The sequence below is a fragment of the Lampetra planeri genome, unplaced genomic scaffold (genome assembly GCF_965212315.1).
Source record: "Lampetra planeri unplaced genomic scaffold, kcLamPlan1.2.h2 scaffold_367, whole genome shotgun sequence".
NCBI classification, from domain to species: Eukaryota; Metazoa; Chordata; class Hyperoartia; order Petromyzontiformes; family Petromyzontidae; genus Lampetra; species Lampetra planeri.
This window is the reverse complement of record NW_027615190.1, coordinates 42,501-66,797: the sequence shown is the minus strand read 5'-3', so window position 1 is coordinate 66,797 and position 24,297 is coordinate 42,501. Positions and strand designations below refer to the sequence as shown.

At 55.9% G+C, this 24,297-nt stretch overlaps 1 protein-coding gene across 2 annotated transcripts in view; it reads right to left on the bottom strand.

Annotated features, from left to right (window-relative positions):
- Positions 1-7,623: 7,623 nt before the first annotated feature.
- Positions 7,624-24,297, bottom strand: part of LOC144740975 (protein NDRG3-like) — a 51,246-nt gene continuing 34,572 nt past the window's right edge. The window contains exons 11-13 of one of the 2 annotated variants that reach the window (XM_078623669.1): positions 22,567-22,618; positions 18,869-18,907; positions 7,624-8,435 (exon numbers count right to left, since the gene is read on the bottom strand). In XM_078623669.1, coding sequence (XP_078479795.1) covers positions 8,131-8,435; positions 18,869-18,907; positions 22,567-22,618 — 396 coding nt within the window. In that variant the 3' untranslated portion in view covers positions 7,624-8,130. The remainder of the gene's footprint in view (positions 8,436-18,868; positions 18,908-22,566; positions 22,619-24,297) is intronic. The other variant, XM_078623670.1, reaches the window with a different exon arrangement.

The window sequence follows — 24,297 nt, the reverse complement described above, 5'->3', positions numbered from 1 at the left end:
CACACAGAGACCCACAGACTCACCACACAGAGACCCTCAGACTCGCCACACAGATACCCACAGACTCACCACAGAGAGACCCACAGACTCACCACACAGAGACCCATAGACTCACCACACAGAGACCCACAGACTCACCACACAGAGACCCACAGACTCACCACACAGAGACCCACAGACTCACCACACAGAGACCCACAGACTCACCACACAGAGACCCACAGACTCACCACACAGAGACCCACAGACTCGCCACACAGAGACCCACAGACTCACCACACAGAGACCCACAGACTCACCACACAGAGACCCACAGACTCACCACACAGAGACCCACAGACTCACCACACAGAGACCCACAGACTCACCACAGAGACCCACAGACTCACCACACAGAGACCCACAGACTCACCACACAGAGACCCACAGACTCACCACACAGAGACCCACAGACTCACCACACAGAGACCCACAGACTCGCCACACAGAGACCCACAGACTCACCACACAGAGACCCACAGACTCATCACACAGAGACCCACAGACTCACCACACAGAGACCCACAGACTCACCACACAGAGACCCATAGACTCACCACACAGATACCCACAGACTCACCACACAGAGACCCACAGACTCGCCACACAGAGACCCTCAGACTCGCCACACAGAGACCCACAGACTCACCACAGAGAGACCCACAGACTCACCACACAGAGACCCACAGACTCACCACACAGAGACCCACAGACTCACCACACAGAGACCCACAGACTCACCACACAGAGACCCACAGACTCACCACACAGAGACCCACAGACTCACCACACAGAGACCCACAGACTCACCACACAGAGACCCACAGACTCACCACACAGATACCCACAGACTCACCACACAGAGACCCACAGACTCACCACACAGAGACCCACAGACTCGCCACACAGAGACCCACAGACTCACCACACAGAGACCCACAGACTCACCACACAGAGACCCACAGACTCACCACACAGAGACCCACAGACTCACCACACAGAGACCCACAGACGCACCACACAGAGACCCACAGACTCACCACACAGAGACCCACAGACTCACCACACAGATACCCACAGACTCATCACACAGAGACCCACAGACTCACCACACAGAGACCCACAGACTCACCACACAGAGACCCACAGACTCACCACACAGAGACCCATAGACTCACCACACAGATACCCACAGACTCACCACACAGAGACCCACAGACTCACCACACAGAGACCCACAGACTCACCACACAGAGACCCATAGACTCACCACACAGAGACCCACAGACTCACCACACAGAGACCCACAGACTCACCACACAGATACCCACAGACTCACCACACAGAGACCCACAGACTCACCCCACAGAGACCCACAGACTCACCACACAGAGACCCACAGACTCACCACACAGAGACCCACAGACTCATCACACAGAGACCCACAGACTCACCACACAGAGACCCACAGACTCACCACACAGAGACCCACAGACTCACCACACAGAGACCCATAGACTCACCACACAGAGACCCACAGACTCACCACACAGAGACCCACAGACTCACCACACAGATACCCACAGACTCACCACACAGAGACCCACAGACTCACCACACAGAGACCCACAGACTCGCCACACAGAGACCCACAGACTCACCACACAGAGACCCACAGACTCACCACACAGAGACCCACAGACTCACCACACAGAGACCCACAGACTCACCACACAGAGACCCTCAGACTCGCCACACAGAGACCCACAGACTCACCACACAGAGACCCACAGACTCACCACACAGAGACCCACAGACTCGCCACACAGAGACCCATACTCACCACAGATACCCCACAGACCACACAGACACCCAGAACAAATTCAAACGTTGGCCAGGAGTGGGAATCGAACCCGGGTCCCCACCGCTGGTTCGTAGCGCACACCGCACACCGCTACAACTACCGCTCCCTCCCACACACGCGTGTGCACACACACACAGACACGCGTGTGCACACACACGCATGTACACACGCATGTACACACGCATGTACACACACAGACACGCGTGTGCGCACACAGACACGCGTGTGCGCACACAGACACACGCATGTACACACGCGTGTGCACACACAGACACGCGTGTGCACACACAGACACGCGTGTGCACACACAGACACACGCATGTACACAGACACACGCATGTACACACAGACACAGACACGCAAGGTGTGTTTTGTCAGCAGAACACGGTTTTTTTTTTTATTTTGAATGGTTCGAGCAAATGCAATGTCTCTAATGCATGGCCGTTGCCCCCCCCCCCCCACACAAACAAGCCACGTGGTCACCAAAGCTATAGTGCCCCCCCCCCCACAACACACACCTAACCCTATAGGGCGGGGGGGGGGTGTTCCTTTAAACGCCACAGGGACAACCAAAGCAACGGGCATCCCTTTAAACAATTGATTCTCCCTGCCCCTCCTCCCCCGTCAACTCCAAACTTATTAGCCACAACGGGGTCCCTTTGAACCAAAGCGGTCACTCTGAAGCCAGGGTGGGGTGGAGTGGTGGGGGAGTGGTGGTGGGGGAGTGGTGGTGGGGGAGTGGTGGGAGTGGTGGTGGTAAGTAGTGGTGGTGGTGAGTAGTGGTGGTGGGGGAGTGGTGGTGGTGAGGAGTGGTGGTGGGGTGGAGTGGTGGGGGAGTGGTGGTGGGGGAGTGGTGGTGGTGGTGGTGGTGAGGAGTGGGGGTGGTGGTGGGGGAGTGGTGGTGGTGAGTAGTGGTGGTGGTGGTGAGTAGTGGGGGTGGTGGTGGAGTGGTGGTGGTGGTGGTGAGTAGTGGTGGTGGTGGTGGGGGTGTGGTGGTGGTGAGTAGTGGTGGTGGTGGAGTGTGGTCCCTCAAGCCCATGGACATCCCTTTCAAGTCAACATCCACACAGATGCACCACAACGCCACAGGATTTCATTAATCTCAAGGTGCCTCCCCACTTCACCCTGGCTCCATTAAAAGCCACAGGCTCCACCCAAATCCATGGCATCTGTTCACAAGCCGCAAAGGTTCACCAAGGCCACAAAGGTGGTGGTGGTGGTGGTGGTCCCTTATGCCACGGCAAGCAACTCTTCTTCAAAAGCCACAAGGTCTACTAACATCACAGCTGTGATATCCCTTTAAACCATGGAATCTCTTAAATCCAAATGGAGTTAACCCCCTTCATAGCCGCATGGGTGGTCCCTTAAGCCATGGAAAGACCCTTCTTCAAAAGCCACAAGGTCTACTAACATCACAGCTGTGATATCCCTTTAAACCATGGAATCTCTTAAATCCAAATGTAGTTAACCCCCTTCATAGCCGCATGGGTGGTCCCTTAAGCCATGGAAAGACCCTTCTTCAAAAGCCACAAGGTCTACTAACATCACAGCTGTGATATCCCTTTAAACCATGGAATCTCTTAAATCCAAATGTAGTTAACCCCCTTCATAGCCGCATGGGTGGTCCCTTAAGCCATGGAAAGACCCTTCTTCAAAAGCCACAAGGTCTACTAACATCACAGCTGTGATATCCCTTTAAACCATGGAATCTCTTAAATCCAAATGTAGTTAACCCCCTTCATAGCCACAGGGGTGGTCCCTTAAGCCATGGAAAGACCCTTCTTCAAAAGCCACAAGGTCTACTAACATCACAGCTGTGATATCCCTTTAAACCATGGAATCTCCTAAATCCAAATGTAGTTAACCCCCTTCATAGCCGCATGGGTGGTCCCTTAAGCCATGGAAAGACCCTTCTTCAAAAGCTACAGCTGTAATATCCCTTAAACCACCGTGTGTCCACCCATAAGGTCCACCAAATTGCCACATAGGAGGGGTCCTCCCTTCAGCCCATGGGGTCAATCTAAGCCCTCGGCTACGAACTCCTACCGGTACTAATTGCTACTGCCACTAGCGACTACTGATACTACTAACTGGACATGGTGTTGTATATAACCAGGAAGCTTTGGAGAGAAGGGTGGGGGGGGGTGTGGGGGGGGGTGTGGATGAGGGGGATGGATGGTTGGGGCGAGGCGAGGCGAGCGAGGTGAGATTATAGATTTCGCGGCGACGTCTTGCGAGCAATGGTGGATGGTTTTGCAGTTTTTTTGTGTCCACTTTCAAGGTTTCATCTTCTTGGTTCTTTCGGGAAATAAATAATATATTACATTTTATTATGTTTTATTTTTATTATTTTATTACTTCCCTTCTACGTGACGACTTTACCGAAAGAACCAAGAAGATGAATCCCTGCAGTCACGAAAGCTTTCAATCGAAATCCACTTTCAAGGTGTTCCCCCTCGTGTAAATCCAGAAGCGGGAGACCACGCGGAGACGAAACTTTCTTCTGTTCACCCTCCTACGCCCCACACCCCCCTCCTCCTCCTGCTGGGGTTCTCGTAGCCAATCGGAGGGCCCGGCGTTGTTGGTGGTCCGTAGCCAATCGGAGCGCGACGTAGTGACGGTTCGTAGCCAATCGGAACGCGGTATTGTGGCGGTTCGTAGCCAATCGGAGCTCGGTGTTGTGGCGGTTAGTAGCCAATCGGAGCGTGGCGTTGTGACGGTTTGTAGCCAATCAGAACGCGGCGTTGTGGCTGTTTGTAGCCAATCGGAGCTCGGTGTAATGGCGGTTCGTAGCCAATCGGAGCGTGGCGTTGTGGCGGTTCATAGCCAATCGGAGCGCGACGTTGTGGCTGTTTGTAGCCAATCGGAGCGTGGCGTTGTGGATGTTCGTGTCTAATCGGAGGGCGATGAACCGGTTGGTTTCGTAGCCAATCGGAGGGGCAAAAGTAGTGGCCCGGTTTCGTAGCCAATCACAGGGCGAAGAAGCGGCGGCGGTTCGTAGCCAATCGGAGAATAGCACTGAAGCAATTCGTAGCCAATCGGAGGCCGGCCCAGAAAAGTCAACAGCCACTCGCAAAATAACAGAAACGAAACCGAGGACGAATGACCAATCCCCCCCTTACCCCTACCGAGGGCAAGACTTTGACCAGACCGTGAAGGCCGGAACACCACGTTGGTCTCCCCCCCCAGTGCCAGAGGTCGCAAACGGGTTTTGATTCCTTACCCGTACCCGGCCGCACCAGGGTCGCAAACGGGTACCCGTACCCGGCCGTACCCGTAGCCTACACCCGTACCCGGCCAGGTACGGGTATCGGGTACCTTGATTGCGACCTCTGGGATGAAGCCGTGTTGCAGGCGCGGGTGGGTTCATTCTAGGAACTTGAATTGTGAGAAGAGACAAGACGTTGGGAAATGAGTGACAAACGGCGACTCACCAGTGACTCACGGCCTACCCGTACCCGGTCGCACCAGGGTCGCAAACGGGTACCCGTACCCGGCCAGGTACGGGTAGCCGGGTATCGGGTAGGGTACGGGTATCGGGTACCCGGTTGCGACCTCTGCCCTGTGCTGATGTTGTATACACTGCAGCGGCGGCGGTAGCAGCAGCAGTCACTCAACGAAGGTGAAAACGCAAAGCAAAGGGGCGGGGGGCACAAACTTGACGACGGGAAATTACTGAGCAGTCGCAAACATCGAAGGCGACACTGCACACGCCGACAAAGACAACGATACCCCCCCCCACCCCCCCTCACGCCGCCTCTACATCGACAGCAGGGGGCAGCAAGCGCTGCTAGTTGCAAGCAGAGCCTTGCCAAGGGCCGGCACGGTGGGGCAGAGGAGGAGGAGGAGGGGTGGTGGTTGGGGTGGCCAGGACCACACCCACCCGGCCACCTTTGTGTTTCCACCCACCACCACCCCCCCCTCCACCCACCACCCCACCACCCCCAAGTTGTGATGTTGACTGCAACAGCCGTGTGTCGGGTAACTCGTTTGAGGCCGAGTCGACCTAGGAGGAGGAGGAGGAGCCCCGGGGAGAAATGGCCGGATGATCGCCTTTCACTGATGTTGGGCTGGTGGTGGTGGCGGTGGTGGCGGCGGTGGCGATGGTGGTTGTGGTGGCGGTGGTGGCGATGGTGGCGATGGTGGCGGCCGCGGTGGTGGCAGCGGTGGTGGCGGTGGTGGTGGCGGTGGTGGCGATGGTGGTGGCGACTGTGATGGTGGCGGCCGCGGTGGTGGCGGTGGTGGTGGCGGTGGTGGCGGTGGTGGCGGTGGTGGCGGTGAGCGGGGATCGAACTCGGGAACTCTGCCTAGGGGTGTCGCACCAACGCTGCCCACCACCCACCCCCCCACTGATCCCACTTCAGTTTGTAGTTTCCGTAGCGAGCGGGGCGGGGGATTAGAAAGTTAATTATTTAGTTTTTTTGTACCGGCCCATCGGCCCCCCGTTTCCCTTTCGAACCACCACAGATCCCGAAACAGTGGTTTGTTTTTCTTCCCTACCGTGGGAATTAGTTTCTTAAATACGAATATTAAATATTTATATATTTTTTACGCCTTTTTTTTATTCTTCAGTAACAGTTTTTATTTTTTTTTATTTTTAAGTAGTTGTTGTTTAGTTTATGATGCCCCCCTTCCCTCCCTCCCCCCCCATCATTCCCGGTTCCGTTCCGGGTTTTTTCCCAAACTTTTCCGTCTCTTTCAGAGGTGGTGGTGGTGATGGAGGTTGTGGTGATTGTGGAGAAGGTGGTGGTGGTGTTGATGGTGGTGGAGGTGGAGGAGGTGATCGTGGTGATGGAGGTTGTGGTTATTGTGGCGAAGGTGGTGGTGTTGATGGTGGTGGAGGTGGAGGAGGTGGTGGTGGTGATGGAGGTTGTGGTGATTGTGGCGAAGGTGGTGGTGTTGATGGTGGTGGAGGTGGAGGAGGTGGTGGTGGTGATGGAGGTTGTGGTGATTGTGGCGAAGGTGGTGGTGTTGATGGTGGTGGAGGTGGTGGAGGTGGTGGAGATGATGATGGTGGAGGTGGAGGTTGTGGTAATGGTAGTGAAGGAGGTGGTTAGGAAGTGGTGGTGATGGTGTTGAAGCAAGTGATGGTGATGGAGGAGGTGATAGTGATGGTGATGGAGGAGGTGATGGTGAAGGTGATGGTGTTGAAGCAGGTGATGGTGGTGGAGGTGATGGTGTTGAAGCAAGTGATGGTAATGGTGAAGGAGGAGGTGATGGTGATGGTGAAGGTGATGGTGTTGAAGCAGGTGATGGTGTTGAAGCAGGTGATGGTGGTGGAGGAGGTGATGGTGATGTAGGAGGTGATGGTGGAGGAGGTGATGGTGATGTAGGAGGTGATGGTGGAGGAGGTGATGGTGATGTAGGAGGTGATGGTGGAGGAGGTGATGGTGATGTAGGAGGTGATGGTGGAGGAGGTGATGGTGATGTAGGAGGTGATGGTGGAGGAGGTGATGGTGATGTAGGAGGTGATGGTGGAGGAGGTGATGGTGATGTAGGAGGTGATGGTGTTGAAGCAGGTGATGGTGTTGAAGCAGGTGATGGTGGTGGAGGTGATGGTGAAGGTGATGGTGATGTAGGAGGTGATGGTGTTGAAGCAGGTGATGGTGAAGGTGATGGAGGAGGTGATGGAGGAGGAGGTGATGCGGGGGAACAAGCAGGACAGACGAGGGTTCAGGGTGCAGCCAAGATGACGACGACGATGATGACGACGGTGGTGGTGGTGGCGGCATCATCAACAACAACAACAACGGTGGTGGTGGTGGTGGTGGCGGCATCAACAACAACAACGGTGGTGGTGGTGGTGGTAATGATGTCAACGACAACAACGACGGTGGTGGTGGCGGTTGCCAGGACAACCAATATAACCACGGCGGTCACGATGACGACGGGAATCTTGTTAACGATGACGACGGCCAATCCCCATGACGACGACGACGGTGACCCCCGGCAACGGCGGTAATCTCCTTGACGACGACGGTGACGATGACGACGATCTCCGTGACGACGACGGTGACGACGATGATTTCGGTGACGACGACGTTGACTCCGATGACGGCGATTATTGATTCTCACGGCGACTACAACAACGATGGCGGTGACAACGCCGGTGACGACGCCGGTGACAACGCCGGTGACAACGCCGCCGCCCCCCGCCGGTGACAACGCCGCCAAGAGCGCCGTGACGGCCGCCACCGCCACCCTCGGCGTCGCTGCTGCCGCCCCCCTTAGCAGGACACCTCCATGGTGTGGCCGGCACCGGACGGCGGAGATCCGGCGGCTCCGGCCGCGGCTCCGGCCCCTCCGACCGCCGCCCTCTCGTGCTGGTGGTTGTGGTGGTCGTCGTGGTTATCGGCGGCGCCGGTGCCGGGCTGCTGCGCCGGCGAGCTGGAGTCGCTGCCCTCCGACTGGGAGCGAGCGTGGCTGCGTTGGCGCCCGGACGAAGCGCCGCCGCCGCCGCCGTCGGCGGAGCTCACGCTTGAGTTGGACGCGGTGCGGGAGCGGGCCAGCCGGGTCATGCTCAGAGATGGCACTGCCAGGGGGAGAGGGGGGGAGAGGGGGGTGGTGGTGGTGGTGGGGAGGGGGGTGTGGAGCGGGGAGAGGGTGGGGAGAGGGTGGGGAGAGGGTGGGGAGAGGGTGGGGAGGGTGGGGAGAGGGTGGGGAGAGTGGGGAGAGAGAGTGGGGAGAGAGAGGGGGGGAGAGGGGGGTGGTGGTGGTGGTGGGGAGGGGAGGGGGGTGTGGAGCGGGGAGAGGGTGGAGAGAGGGTGGGGAGTGTAGAGAGAGTGGGGACAGTGTAGAGGGAGTGGGGAGAGAGCGGGGAGAGTGGAGAGTGGGGAGTGGAGAGAGAGCGGGGAGAGAGTGTAGAGAGAGTGGGGAGAGTGTGGGGAGAGGGTGGGGAGAGGGTGGGGAGAGGGTGGGGAGAGTGGGGACAGTGTAGAGGGAGCGGAGAGAGGGGGGAGAGCGTGGAAAGAGTCCAGAAGACGGAGCGAGTGGAGGGACAGAGTGGAGAGAGAGATGGAGAGGGAGTGGAATGGGGAGTTGGGATAGAATCAAGAGAATGGATAGAGGAAAACACGGGGGGGAGGGGGGGGGGGCAGGGGGGTGTAGGGGGAGGGGCGGGGGGGGGGGACAGGGGGAGGGGCGGGGTGGGGGGCGCACATTTAATGAGTGGCCGAGTTCCACAGTGACCACGACCCCAGCTCAGACCGGGGGGGGGGCCGGTGCTCTGACAACGTTCCGTAGTTCCGCCCGCCCCCCTCCACCCTCTCGCTGCAAACAAAACGAAACAACAACAACGACGAGAAGAAACAAAGAGGACTACGAACAAAACATTTTGGTCGGAAAAGAGAGAAAATTAAAAAATCCAAGTCGGCGGCGACGAGAAACGAAAAAAGTTTAACGAAGAAAAAAAATCTCGCGGTTTCGGCTCGCCGACAAGAAAAGAAAAACCACGCGGCTGCCGTGGGGGGGGGGCCCATTTGCCACAAGATGGTGGCTGAGATGTTAACTACCTCGCCTGGTACGCAGGAGGTCGTGGGTTCGATCCCGACCCTGACACCTGCCAATGGGTGGCTATGAGATGTTAACTACCTCGCCTGGTACGCAGGAGGTCGTTGGTTCGATCCCGACCCTTGACACCTGCCAATGGGTGGCTATGAGATGTTGACTACCTCACCTGGTACGCAGGAGGTCGTGGGTTCGATCCCGACCCTTGAGACCTGCCAATGGGTGGCTATGAGATGTTGACTACCTCGCCTGGTACGCAGGAGGTCGTGGGTTCGATCCCGACCCTTGAGACCTGCCAATGGGTGGCTATGAGATGTTGACTACCTCGCCTGGTACGCAGGAGGTCGTGGGTTCAATCCCTACCCTTGAGACCTGCCAATGGGTGGCTATGAGATGTTAACTACCTCGCCTGGTACGCAGGAGGTCGTGGGTTCGATCCCGACCTTTGAGACCTGCCAATGGGTGGCTATGAGATGTTGACTACCTCGCCTGGTACGCAGGAGGTCGTGGGTTCAATCCCTACCCTTGAGACCTGCCAATGGGTGGCTATGAGATGTTAACTACCTCGCCTGGTACGCAGGAGGTCGTGGGTTCGATCCCGACCCTTGACACCTGCCAATGGGTGGCTATGAGATGTTGACTACCTCGCCTGGTACGCAGGAGGTCGTGGGTTCGATCCCGACCCTTGAGACCTGCCAATGGGTGGCTATGAGATGTTGACTACCTCGCCTGGTACGCAGGAGGTCGTGGGTTCGATCCCGACCCTTGACACCTGCCAATGGGTGGCTATGAGATGTTGACTACCTCGCCTGGTACGTAGGAGGTCGTGGGTTCGATCCCAGACCCTAACAAGATGGTGGCTAGGAGATGTTGACTACCTCGCCTGGTCTACAGTCTGTGTGTCTCTCTCTCATCATCATCACGGTGGCTAGGAGATGTTGACTACCTCGCCTGGTCTACAGTCTGTGTGTCTCTCTCTCTCATCATCATCACGGTGGCTAGGAGATGTTGACTACCTCGCCTGGTCTACAGTCTGTGTGTCTCTCTCTCTCATCATCATCACGGTGGCTAGGAGATGTTGACTACCTCGCCTGGTACGCAGGAGGTCGTGGGTTCGATCCCAGACCCTAACGAGATGGTGGCTAGGAGATGTTGACTACCTCGCCTGGTACGCAGGAGAACGTGGGTTCGATCCCGATCCTTGACACCTGCCAATGGGTGGCTAGGAGATGTTGACTACCTCGCCTGGTACGCAGGAGGTCGTGGGTTCCGTCCCCACCATTGACGCCCGCTGCTGTGTATTTGGAGTTTGCGTCTCTCCATTTGGCTGCTGCTATAAATTTGCACGTGATGACGATGATGATGACCATGGTAATCCACTTGAGCTGCTATAATTTTCGAAGGCCCAGGATGCTTCCGAAAAATAAAAATAAAACTCTACACAGCCTCGTGAGAAAACAGCTTTACCCGGTAAAATGAAAATAGTTTAACGAATAAATTAGTTTAACAAGTAAAAATGGGCCAGGTCGCTTGTCAAAAAGTAAAATAAAAATGGTTTAAGAGCAATACATGTGTCTGTCCCACCCCCCCTCTCTCTTTATTTAAGGTCTCGAAACAGAGGCATTGGGTCTCTGTGTGTCTATGTTGTGTGTCTCTCTGTGTGTGTCTATGTTGTGTGTCTGTCTGTGTGTCTGTGTTGTCTATGTTGTGTGTCTCTCTGTGTGTGTCTGTGTGTGTCTGTGTGTGTCTCTGTGTGTCTCTCTGTGCGTCTCTCTGTGTGTCTGTCTGTGTCCTCTCTCTGCGTGTCTCTCTGCGTGTGTCTCTCTGCGTGTGTCTCTCTGCGTGTGTCTCTCTGCGTGTGTCTCTCTGCGTGTGTCTCTCTGCGTGTGTCTCTCTGCGTGTGTCTCTCTGCGTGTGTCTCTCTGCGTGTGTCTCTCTGCGTGTGTCTCTCTGCGTGTGTCTCTCTGCGTGTGTCTCTCTGCGTGTGTGTCTCTGCGTGTGTCTCTCTGCGTGTGTGTCTCTGCGTGTGTCTCTGTGTGTGTCTCTGTGTGTGTCTCTGTGTGTGTCTCTGTGTCTGTCTGTGTGTCTATGTTGTGTGTGTCTCTCTGTGTGTCTGTGTTGTCTCTCTCTGCTTGTGTGTCTGTCTGTGTGTCCTCTCTCTGTGTCTATGTTGTGTGTGTCTCTCTGTGTGTGTCTGTGTTGTCTCTCTCTGCTTGTGTGTCTGTCTGTGTGTCCTCTCTCTGTGTGTCTATGTTGTGTGTCTGTGTTGTCTCTCTCTGCTTGTGTGTCTCTGTGTGTGTCTCTCTGTGTCTATGTTGTGTGTCTATGTTGTGTGTCTATGTTGTGTGTCTCTGTGTGTCTATGTTGTGTGTCTATGTGTGTCTCTGTGTGTCTATGTTTTGTGTGTCTCTGTGTGTCTATGTTGTGTGTGTCTCTGTGTTGTCTCTCTGCTTGTGTCTGTCTGTGTGTCTGTGTGTCTCTCTCTCTCTGTGTGTCTATGTTGTACGTCTCCGTGTCTGCGTTTCGCCTCTCAAATTTAGTTCGACCTGATGACGGTTGATCGTGCTGCAATCGAAACGTCGTTATTCTATTATTTAACAAAAAATGTCTTTCTACGTGGCTTTACCGAACGAACCAAACAGCAATATACAAACCAAAAAAAAATGAATACACTCCCCCCGCTTGAAAAGGAACGCAACACTCTGTCGGTCTTTCCCTCCCTCCCTCCCTCTCCCGTCTGTACTATCCCACCGCAAAACCGCCGCGGGGAGAGGGGGGGGGGCCGCCACGGTGATGGATGGAGAAGGCAGGCAAAGCGGCGAGGAAGGGAGAGACCAGCACAGTGGGCAGGCGGGGTGGGTGGGCCGGTGGGTGGGTGGACAGGTGGGTGGGTGGACAGGTGGGTGGGTGTACAGGTGGGTGGGTGAGTGAGCGAGTGGGTGGGTGGGCCGGTGGGTGGGTGGACAGGTGGATGGGTGAGTGAGCGAGCGAGCGAGTGGGTGGACCGGTGGGTGGACAGGTGGGTGGGTGTACAGGTGGGTGGGTGTACAGGTGGGTGGGTGAGTGAGCGAGTGGGTGGGTGGGCCGGTGGGTAGGTGGACAGGTGGGTGGGTGAGTGAGCGAGCGAGTGGGTGGACCGGTGGGTGGACAGGTGGGTGGGTGTACAGGTGGGTGGGTGTACAGGTGGGTGGGTGAGTGAGCGAGTGGGTGGGTGGGCCGGTGGGTAGGTGGACAGGTGGGTGGGTGAGTGAGCGAGCGAGCGAGTGGGTGGACCGGTGGGTGGACAGGTGGGTGGGTGTACAGGTGGGTGGGTGTACAGGTGGGTGGGTGTACAGGTGGGTGGGTGAGTGAGCGAGTGGGTGGGTGGGCCGGTGGGTGGGTGGACAGGTGGGTGGGTGTACAGGTGGGTGGGTGAGTGAGCGAGCGAGCGAGTGGGTGGGTGGACCGGTGGGTGGACAGGTGGGTGGGTGTACAGGTGGGTGGGTGTACAGGTGGGTGGGTCAGTGGGCGAGTGAGCGAGTGTGTGAGTGAGCGACTGAGCGAGTGAGTAAGTGAGCGAGTGTGCGAGTGGGTGGGTGAGCGAGTGTGTGAGTGGGTGGGTGAGTGGACGGGTGGGTGGGTGGACCGGTGGGTGGGTGGGTGTACAGGTGGGTGGATCAGTGGGCGAGTGGGCGAGCGTGTGAGTGAGCGAGTGTGCGAGTGGGTGGGTGAGCGAGTGTGTGAGTGGGTGGGTGAGTGGACGGGTGGGTGGGTGGACCAGTGGGTGGGTGGGTGTACAGGTGGGTGGGTCAGTGGGCGAGTGGGCGAGTGTGTGAGTGAGCGAGTGAGCGAGTGGGTGGGTGAGCGAGTGTGCGAGTGGGTGGGTGAGTGGACGGGTGGGTGGGTGGACCGGTGGGTGGGTTTACAGGTGGGTGGATGGGTGGGTCAGTGGGCGAGTGTGTGAGTGAGCGAGTGGGTAAGTGAGCGAGTGGGTGTGTGAGTGGGTGGGTAGGCGAGTGGGCGTGTGAGTGGGTGGGTGAGCGAGTGGACGGGTGGGTGGATGTATGGGTGAGTGAGTGGGTGAGTGGGTGTGCGAGTAGGCAGGTGGGCGAGTGGGTGTGTGAGTGGGTGGGTGAGCGGGTGGGTGGGTGAGCGGGTGGGGTGAGCGAGTGGGTGGGTGGGCGAGTGAGTGAGTGGGTGGGTGTGTGAGTGGGTGGGTGAATGGATGAGTGAGTGAGTGGGCAGGTGGGCGAGTGGGTGAGCGAGTGAGCTGGTGGGTGGGTGAGCGAGTGAGTGGGTGAGCGAGTGAGTGGGTGAGCGAGTGAGTGGGCGGGTGAGCGAGCGAGTGGATGAGCGAGCGAGTGGGTGAGCGAGTGAGTGAGTGAGTGAGCGAGCGAGTGGGTGAGCAAGTGGGCAGGCGGGTACAAGCCCGCCACCAACCGCCCAATTGTGGCGACGGTGGCGGCGGCGGCCGACAGAGAGACACGGAGGACGCAGAGAGACGACAGAGACGCCAGGAGGAGCAGCGGGAGGAGGAACAGAAGACGATGCAGGACAACCGAGAAACACGCGCGCACGACACGACACGAGACCAACACCGTTTCAAACGGCTCCGAGACACCCATGCCAGGCTGCAGGCGGAGGACAGGGTGGCGGTCAACTCTCGGTTACCCGCGGCGACCGCGGGGACCATGACTTGAGGTCGTCGGGGCAAAGCGTGCCGATGGTGGTCAGTGACAAGGAAATATAAAATCTCCGGTGGAGTCACCACTGCAGCCCTGGCGTGCCCAACTTTCTAACCCGGCGCCTCTTGGCTCCCCACCAGAGGTGGAAAAACGGGTTTTGATTCCTTACCCGTACCCGTGGGTCTCTGTGGGTCTCTGTGGGTCTCCGTGAGTCTATGGGGGTCTCCGTGGGTCTATGGGGGTCTCCGTGGGTCTCCGTGTGTCTCTGTGGGTCTCTGTGGGTCTCTGTGTGTCTCTGTGTGTCTCTGTGGGTCTCTGTGGGTCTCTGTGTCTCTCTGTGGGTCTCTGTGGGTCTCTGTGGGTCTCTGTCTCTGTGGGTCTATGTGGGTCTATGTGGGTCTCTGTGGGTCTCTGTGGGTCTCTGTGTGTCTCTGTGGGTCTCTGTGTGTCTCTGTGGGTCTCTGTGGGTCTCTGTGGGTCTCTGTGTGTCTCTGTGGGTCTCTGTGTGTCTCTGTGTGTCTCTGTGGGTCTCTGTGGGTCTCTGTGGGTCTCTGTGGGTCTCTGTGGGTCTCTCTGGGTCTCTGTGGGTCTCTGTGTGTCTCTGTGGGTCTCTGTGTGTCTCTGTGGGTCTCTGTGGGCTCTGTGGGTCTCTGTGGGTCTCTGTGGGTCTCTGTGGGTCTCTGTGGGTCTCTGTGAGTCTCTGTGGGTCTATGGGCGTCTCTGTGGGTCTCTGTGGGTCTCTGTGGGTCTCTGTGAGTCTCTGTGGGTCTCTGTGGGTCTCTGTGGGTCTCTGTGGGTCTCTGTGGGTCTCTGTGTGTCTCTGTGGGTCTCTGTGTGTCTCTGTGGGTCTCTGTGTGTCTCTGTGGGTCTCTGTGGGTCTCTGTGGGTCTCTGTGGGCTCTGTGGGTCTCTGTGGGTCTCTGTGGGTCTCTGTGGGTCTCTGTGGGTCTCTGTGGGTCTCTGTGGGTCTCTGTGTGTCTCTGTGGGTCTCTGTGGGCTCTGTGGGTCTCTGTGGGTCTCTGTGGGTCTCTGTGGGTCTCTGTGAGTCTCTGTGGGTCTATGGGCGTCTCTGTGGGTCTCTGTGGGTCTCTGTGGGTCTCTGTGGGTCTCTGTGGGTCTCTGTGGGTCTCTGTGGGTCTCTGTGGGTCTCTGTGGGTCTCTGTGTGTCTCTGTGTGTCTCTGTGTGTCTCTGTGTGTCTCTGTGTGTCTCTGTGGGTCTCTGTGGGTCTCTGTGGGTCTCTGTGTGTCTCTGTGGGTCTCTGTGGGTCTCTGTGGGTCTCTGTGTGTCTCTGTGGGTCTCTGTGGGTCTCTGTGTGTCTCTGTGGGTCTCTGTGGGTCTCTGTGGGTCTCTGTGGGTCTCTGTGGGTCTCTGTGGGTCTCTGTGGGTCTCTGTGGGTCTCTGTGGGTCTCTGTGGGTCTCTGTGGGTCTCTGTGGGTCTCTGTGTGTCTCTGTGGGTCTCTGTGGGTCTCTGTGGGTCTCTGTGGGTCTCTGTGTGTCTCTGTGGGTCTCTGTGTGTCTCTGTGTGTCTCTGTGGGTCTCTGTGGGTCTCTGTGGGTCTCTGTGGGTCTCTGTGGGTCTCTGTGGGTCTCTGTGGGTCTCTGTGGGTCGCTGTGGGTCTCTGTGGGTCTATGGGCGTCTATGGGCGTCTCTGTGGGTCTCTGTGGGTCTCTGTGGGTCTCTATTCGCGTGTGCTCACGTGGCCGCTAGACTACACTCAAACACAACGCTCACTTGCGCCCGTGCCCGACTTCCTAACCTGCGTCCACCACCACCATCGTCACCACCAACGTCACGAGTCAACGACTCGACCCCAAGTTCACGCTCGCCCCACGCGGCAAGCGGCGGTGGTGGAAGCTTCCGGCCATCGACGGGGGCGTGCGGGACTTGGCTCGTATCCGAAGGGTTGTTTTTGGTTTGAGGTTCATTTTTTTTAGTGACAATTTTAAGTGGCGCAAGCCCGGCTAACCAAGAGTTGACCGCGGTAGGGAATGGGTTTGGGATGCTGACGAGCGGGGTAAGAGAGAGGTGGTGGCGATGGTGGCGGTGATGATGATGGTGACGATGGTGGTAGTGGTGGCGATGGTGGCGGTGATGATGGTGACGATGGTGACGATGGTGGTAGTGGTGGCGATGGTGGCGGTGATGATGGTGACGATGGTGACGATGGTGGTAGTGGTGGCGATGGTGGCGGTGATGATGGTGATGATGGTGGTAGTGGTGGTGATGGTGGCGGTGGTGGTGGTGACGATGGTGGTAGTGGTGGCGATGGTGGCGGTGGTGGTGGTGACGATGGTGGTAGTGGTGGCGATGGTGGCGGTGGTGGTGGTGACGATGGTGGTAGTGGTGGTGATGGTGGCGGTGGTGACGATGGTGGTAGTGGTGGCGGTGATGATGGTGACGATGGTGGTAGTGGTGGCGGTGATGATGGTGACGATGGTGGTAGTGGTGGCGATGGTGATGGTGGTAGTGGTGGCGATGGTGGCGGTGATGATGGTGGTAGTGGTGGCGATGGTGGCGGTGGTGGTAGTGGTGGCGGTGGTGGCGGTGATGATGGTGGCGATGGTGACGATGGTGGTGATGGCAATGACAATGTTGACGGTGATGATGGGGTAGTGGTGGTGGAAGTGATGGTAGTGGTGATGGGGGTCAGAGGTGGTCGGGTAAGGTTAGGGAAGGCCCCGTAAGGTCGGCTGAGGACAAGTCAGATCAGCGGTGGTCACGGGAGTTGAGGGTCGGGAAAGGTCAACAAAACATCGGCAAAAATCTCGGGAGGTCACAATGGAGACACCCCCACAGTAAACTAGGAGATGTTAACTACCTCGCCCGGTACACAGGAGGTCATGGGTTCGAACCCGACCCATGACACCTGCTGTATATTTGGAGTCTGCGTGTGTCTCTCCCCGTGGTCCCGTGGATTTTTCTCCGGGTCCTCTACGTCACGATGTTTCGAGGGTTTGTCTGCTGCTGCTGCTGCAAATATCCACACGACGACGATGATGATGATGATGAAAAGCCACTCCCCGTTGAGACGCTATCATTGGCGATGGCCCCCGGGTCGATTTTGACAAAGAGAGTTAACATCCGTTGGGTGGGGCGTTACTTGGTAAAATAAAAAAAAAGTTTGTTTAATCTTGATTTGACGCTTTCGTGACTGCAGGAAAATAATCTTTCTAACTACGTGGACTTTACCGAAAGAACCAGAGAGTCAAAATAGTTTAGTTCATCTTCTTGGTTCTTTTGGTAAAGTCACGGAGAAAGGAAATAATAAAATAATAAACATAAAACATTATTAAATAATACAATTCTCACGACGTTTCGGCCACAAAGCAAGCAGCCGTCCTCAGGTGAAGAACAGGTCTGTCGGAAAGAACAGGTCTGTCGGAAAGACAGCGTCTAAATGAGCACCACCAAGCTTGGCAGCGTATATTTCAGCTTAAATATACGCTGCCAAACTTGGTGGTGCTCATTCAGACGCTGTCTTTCCGACAGACCTGGTCTTCACACTGAGGACGGCTGCTTGCGTTGTGGCCGAAACGTCGTGAGAATTATTTTATTAAGTTTTATTTTCATTATTTTATTACTTCCCTTCGACGTGACGACTTTACCGAAAGAATCAAGAAGATGAATCCCTGCAGTCACGAAAGCTTTACATAGAAATTTAGTTTAGTCTCTGGATATCTACATATCTCTATGGATCTCTACGTATCTCTGGGTCTCTGTGTATCTCAATGATCTCCATTCATCTCTATTGGTGTCTATGCGCACCTGTAATTTCCACACGATGATGATGATGATCAAAAGGCACTTTGTTGAGCTATCATTTGCTATGGACCAGGTCCCTCTGAGTATGGGGTGTCTGTTGGCCTCTATATGGGTGTCTGTGTGCGATTGCCTCACCCCGAGCTCTCATACTCTGATGGTGCGTTGTCTTTGAGTTGTGCGCCTTTTGGCGTCATCTGGTCCAACACCATGTGAGACTAGGCTCTAAGGAAAGCTGTCTCGGGTGTGGACCAATCAACTTCAAGGACAGTGCACATACATTATCAGAGTTATGTTTTTTGTTTGCATTATGACCGCAGGTATTGTGGTCTATGCAAACATGACTCCTTGTAAAAAAGGTGTCAGTTTTGTTGCCAGATAGAAGGGTAAAGAACCAATTATCATACTTTTTTTAACTGGCAAATGAGGTTCCAATGGTGTAAATGCTTTACCCAGAGCTCTCATACTCTGATGGTGCATTGTCTTTGAGTTGTGCGCCTTTTGGCATCATCTGGTCCAACACCATGTGAGACTAGGCTCTAAGGAAAGCTGTCTCTGGTGTGGACCAATCGATTTCAAGGACAGTGCATACATCATCAGAGTTGTGTTTTTTGTTTGCATTATGACCGCAGGTATTGCGGTCAATGCAAACATGACTCCTTGTAAAAAAGCTGTCAGTTTTGTTGCCAGATAGACGGGTAAAAAAAACAATTATCGCAGGAAGGAATAGTTCCGTGCAGAGTGAAGCGAAAATAAAATCGAGACAGAGATCACCAGAGGTCAGGGTGGGGGCGATGGGTTACGATCGGTCAAGGAAGCTGGTTGCAGAAGGCGGATTAAAAAGTGGACGATGAGGTTGACTAGGAGGTGGACGCTGGGCGTGTGGACGTGGTGGATGATGAGGAGGAGGTGGACGGTGAGGAGGTGGAGGGAGCAGGTGGACGAGATGGATGGCATCGAGGTGGTGGATGCGGGAGGTGCGGAGGAGGAGGAGGAGAGAGGAGAGAGACAAAATCCAGAGGGGTCAAACATGTACCTGCACCAGCACTCATCCGTCTGTCCACCACATAGGGAACTTAGAGGGGGGCGGGGGGGGGGCAAAGGGGGGAGGGGGAGGAGGGTACACGGATCGTCAAGACAATGGGGGGGGGGGGGGGTGTCCACCAACACAGACACGAAGCAACGTTGACCGGCACACACAGACAGTGGGGCGGGCGGGCGGGCGAAGAGGGGGCCCACCAGGGCTGTTAGCCAGAGTGTGCAGGCGGTGCAACTGCACACGGTGAGGGAGGTGGTGGTGGGGGGGTGCGGGTGCGGATACGACCCGCACCTCCTCCCCCCCCACACACACACATCTGGCGGGCGATCTGTCACGGGCACTCGCTCGCTCGCCCGCTCGTTCATTCACCCACCCGCTCACCCACCCACAAACTCGCTCGCTCGTTCATTCACCCAACCGCTCACCCACCCATGAGCTCACTCGCTCACCCGCTTGTTCATCCATTCACCCGCTCACCCACCCATGAGCTCGCTCGCTCACTGGCTCGTTCATTCACCCACCCGCTCACTCACCCACGAGCTCGCTCGCTCGCTCGCCCGCTCGTTCATTCACCCACCCGCTCATCCACCCACGAGCTCGCTCGCCCGCCCGCCCGCTCGTTCATTCACCCACCCGCTCATCCACCCACGAGCTCACCCGCTCACCCACCCACGAGCTCACCCGCTCACCCACCCACAATCTCGCTCACCCACCCACAATCTCGCTCACCCACCCACAATCTCGCTCACCCACCCACAATCTCGCTCGCTCGCTCGCCCGCTCGTTCATTCACCCACCCGCTCATCCACCTACAAGCTCGCTCGCTCGCTCAGCTGCTCATTTATCCACCCACAATCTCACTCACTCACCCGCTTGTTCATTCATCCACCCACCCGCTCATCCACCCACAAGCTCGCTCACTCATCCGCTCATTCATCCACCCACGCGCTCACCCACCTGCTCGTTTGCTTGCTCACTCACTCCTCACCCGGTCGGTCAACCACCCGTCCACTCACCCACCCAACCACCCGTCCACTCACCCACCCAACCACCCATCCACTCACCCACCCAACCACCCATCCACTCACCCACTCACCCACCCAACTACCCATCCACTCGCTCGCTCACCCACCCGCTCAACCACCCACTCACCCCGCCACTCACTTATCCAATAACTCACCCACTCGTTCACTCGCCCATTCGCTCACCCGCACACTTCATCATATCGCTTGCTTGCTCAAACACCCACTCAGTCACCAACTTGATCATCCACTCTCTCGCTTACCTGCTCATTCATTCACCCTCTGTGCGAGTCTGTGGGTCTCTGTGCGAGTCTGTGGGTCTCTGTGCGAGTCTGTGGGTCTCTGTGCGAGTCTGTGGGTCTCTGTACGAGTCTGTGGGTCTCTGTGCGAGTCTGTGGGTCTCTGTGCGAGTCTGTGGGTCTCTGTGCGAGTCTGTGGGTCTCTGTACGAGTCTGCGGGTCTCTGTGCGAGTCTGTGGGTCTCTGTGCGATTCTGTGGGTCTCTGTGCGAGTCTGTGGGTCTCTGTGAGTCTGTGGGTCTCTGTGCGAGTCTGTGGGTCTCTGTGTGAGTCTGTGGGTCTCTGTACGAGTCTGTGGGTCTCTGTACGAGTCTGTGGGTCTCTGTACGAGTCTGTGGGTCTCTGTACGAGTCTGTGGGTCTCTGTACGAGTCTGTGGGTCTCTGTGCGAGTCTGTGAATCTCTGTGCGAGTCTGTGGGTCTCTGTGCGATTCTGTGGGTCTCTGTGCGAGTCTGTGGGTCTCTGTGCGAGTCTGTGGGTCTCTGTGTGAGTCTGTGGGTCTCTGTGCGAGTCTGTGGGTCTCTGTGCGAGTCTGTGGGTCTCTGTGCGAGTCTGTGGGTCTCTGTGCGAGTCTGTGGGTCTCTGCGAGTCTGTGGGTCTCTGAGCGAGTCTGTGGGTCTCTGTGCGAGTCTGTGGGTCTCTGTGTGAGTCTGTGGGTCTCTGTGTGAGTCTGTGGGTCTCTGTGCGAGTCTGTGGGTCTCTGTGAGAGTCTGTGGGTCTCTGTGAGAGTCTGTGGGTCTCTGTGTGAGTCTGTGGGTCTCTGTGTGAGTCTATGGGTCTCTGTGCGAGTCTGTGGGTCTCTGTGAGAGTCTGTGGGTCTCTGTGAGAGTCTGTGGGTCTCTGTGCGAGTCTGCGGGTCTCTGTGCGAGTCTGCGGGTCTCTGTGCGAGTCTGTGGGTCTCTGTGCGAGTCTGTGGGTCTCTGTGCGAGTCTGTGGGTCTCTGTGCGAGTCTGTGGGTCTCTGTGCGAGTCTGTGGGTCTCTGTGCGAGTCTGTGGGTCTCTGTGCGAGTCTGTGGGTCTCTGTGCGAGTCTGTGGGTCTCTGTGCGAGTCTGTGGGTCTCTGTGTGAGTCTGTGGGTCTCTGTATGAGTCTGTGGGTCTCTGCGAGTCTGTGGGTCTCTGTGCGAGTCTGTGGGTCTCTGTGTGAGTCTGTGGGTCTCTGTGAGTCTCTATGAGAGTCTGTGGGTCTCTGTGTGAGTCTGTGGGTCTCTGTGCGAGTCTGTGGGTCTCTGTGTGAGTCTGTGGGTCTCTGTGTGAGTCTGTGGGTCTCTGTGAGTCTCTATGAGAGTCTGTGGGTCTCTGTGCGAGTCTTTGGGTCTCTGTGTGAGTCTGTGGGTCTCTGTGTGAGTCTGTGGGTCTCTGTGTGAGTCTGTGGGTCTCTGTGTGAGTCTGTGGGTCTCTGTGAGTCTCTATGAGAGTCTGTGGGTCTCTGTGTGAGTCTGTGGGTCTCTGTGTGAGTCTGTGGGTCTCTGTGCGAGTCTGTGGGTCTCTGTGTGAGTCTGTGGGTCTCTGTGAGTCTCTATGAGAGTCTGTGGGTCTCTGTGTGAGTCTGTGGGTCTCTGTGCGAGTCTGTGGGTCTCTGTGTGAGTCTGTGGGTCTCTGTGTGAGTCTGTGGGTCTCTGTGTGAGTCTGTGGGTCTCTGTGTGAGTCTGTGGGTCTCTGTGTGAGTCTGTGGGTCTCTGTGAGTCTCTATGAGAGTCTGTGGGTCTCTGTGTGAGTCTGTGGGTCTCTGTGAGAGTCTGTGGGTCTCTGTGCGAGTCTGTGGGTCTCTGTGTGAGTCTGTGGGTCTCTGTGTGACCCACAGAGACACGCACAGACACACAGATACGCACGCACAAAGACACGCACAGACACACACACAAAGACACATACACACACACAGACACGCACGCACAAAGACACGCACAGACACACACACACACATCCACACACACACAAAGACACAGACACACACGCACACACACATCCACACACACACAAAGACACGAACAGACACACAAAGACACGAACAGACACACACACACACACAAAAGACACAGACACATCCACACACACAGATGCGCGTGTTGCGTTGTCATTGACCGCGCGTGTTGACAAATCACGCCGCGTGTGTGTACGCGTGTGTGTACACACACACGCGTGTGTGTGCGCGTGTGTGTACGCGTGTGTGTACGCCTGTGTGTACGCGTACACACACGCGTGTGTGTGTACGCGTGTGCGTACGCGTACACACACGCGTACACACACGCGTACACACACTCGTGTGTGTACGCGTGTGTGCGCGTGTGTGTACGCGTGTGTGTACGCGTGTGTGTGTGCGTGTGTGTGTGTGCGTGTGTGTGTGCGCGTGTGCAACAGCTATCCAACAATACTCACTGTATCCCATGCCCTGCAGGAAATACTTGAACGCTTCCGTGAGTTTGCCGGGCTGCGGAGAGAGGAGACCGCCAAAGCCCCAGCCTAAGTCTAGCACGAGCCTCTACGCCACGCACGCACGCACGCGTGTGTGTGTTTGTGTGTGTTTGTGTGTGTGTGTGTTTGTGTGTGTGTGTGTTTGTGTGTGTGTGTGTTTGTGTGTGTGTGTGTTTGTGTGTGTGTGTGTTTGTGTGTGTGTGTGTTTGTGTGTGTGTGTGTTTGTGTGTGTGTGTGTTTGTGTGTGTGTGTGTTTGTGTGTGTGTGTGTTTGTGTGTGTGTGTGTGTGTGTGTGTTTGTGTGTGTGTGTGTTTGTGTGTGTGTGTGTTTGTGTGTGTGTGTTTGTGTGTGTGTGTGTTTGTGTGTGTGTGTGTTTGTGTGTGTGTGTGTTTGTGTGTGTGTGTGTTTGTGTGTGTGTGTTTGTGTGTGTGTGTGTTTGTGTGTGTGTGTTTGTGTGTGTGTGTTTGTGTGTGTGTGTTTGTGTGTGTGTTTGTGTGTGTGTGTGTGTTTGTGTGTGTGTGTGTGTGTGTGTTTGTGTTTGTGTGTGTGTGTGTTTGTGTGTGTGTGTGTTTGTGTGTGTGTGTGTGTTTGTGTGTGTGTGTTTGTGTGTGTGTGTTTGTGTGTGTGTGTTTGTGTGTGTGTTTGTGTGTGTTTGTGTGTGTTTGTGTGTGTTTGTGTGTGTTTGTGTGTGTGTGTTTGTGTGTGTTTGTGTGTGTGTGTTTGTGTGTGTGTGTTTGTGTGTGTGTTTGTGTGTGTGTGTGTGTGTGTTTGTGTGTGTGTGTTTGTGTGTGTGTGTTTGTGTGTGTGTGTTTGTGTGTGTGTGTTTGTGTGTGTTTGTGTGTTTGTGTGTTTGTGTGTTTGTGTGTGTGTTTGTGTGGTGAGTCTGTGGGTCTATGTGTGGTGAGTCTATGGGTCTCTGTGTGAGTCTATGGGTCTCTGTGTGAGTCTATGGGTCTCTGTGTGATGAGTCTATGGGTCTCTGTGAGTATGGGTCTCTGTGTGAGTATGGGTCTCTGTGTGAGTCTATGGGTCTCTGTGTGAGTCTATGGGTCTCTGTGTGGTGAGTCTATGAGTCTCTGTGTGGTGAGTCTATGGGTCTCTGTGTGAGTAGTCTGTGGGTCTCTGTGTGAGTAGTCTGTGGGTCTCTTGTGTGGTGAGTCTATGGGTCTCTGTGTGATGAGTCTATGGGTCTCTGTGTGAGTAGTCTGTGGGTCTCTGTGTGAGTAGTCTATGGGTCTCTTGTGTGGTGAGTGTGTGGGTCTCTGTGTGAGTCTATGAGTCTCTGTGTGGTGAGTCTGTGGGTCTCTGTGTGGTGAGTCTGTGGGTCTCTGTGTGTGAGTCTGTGGGTCTCTGTGTGTGAGTCTGTGGGTCTCTGTGTGTGAGTCTGTGGGTCTCTGTGTGTGAGTCTGTGGGTCTCTGTGTGTGAGTCTGTGGGTCTCTGTGTGGTGAGTCTGTGGGTCTCTGTGTGATGAGTCTGTGGGTCTCTGTGTGTGAGTCTGTGGGTCTCTGTGTGGTGAGTCTGTGGGTCACTCAGACTCACACAGAGACCCACAGACTCACACAGAGACCCACAGACTCACACAGAGACCCCAATCATCGTGAAACTGCGGTGCCGTCTGGCTGAGAGAACTTTACGGGAGTTAAATAAATGATGATAACTCATGAATGTTTCTTTTTTGAATATACGATTCGCGC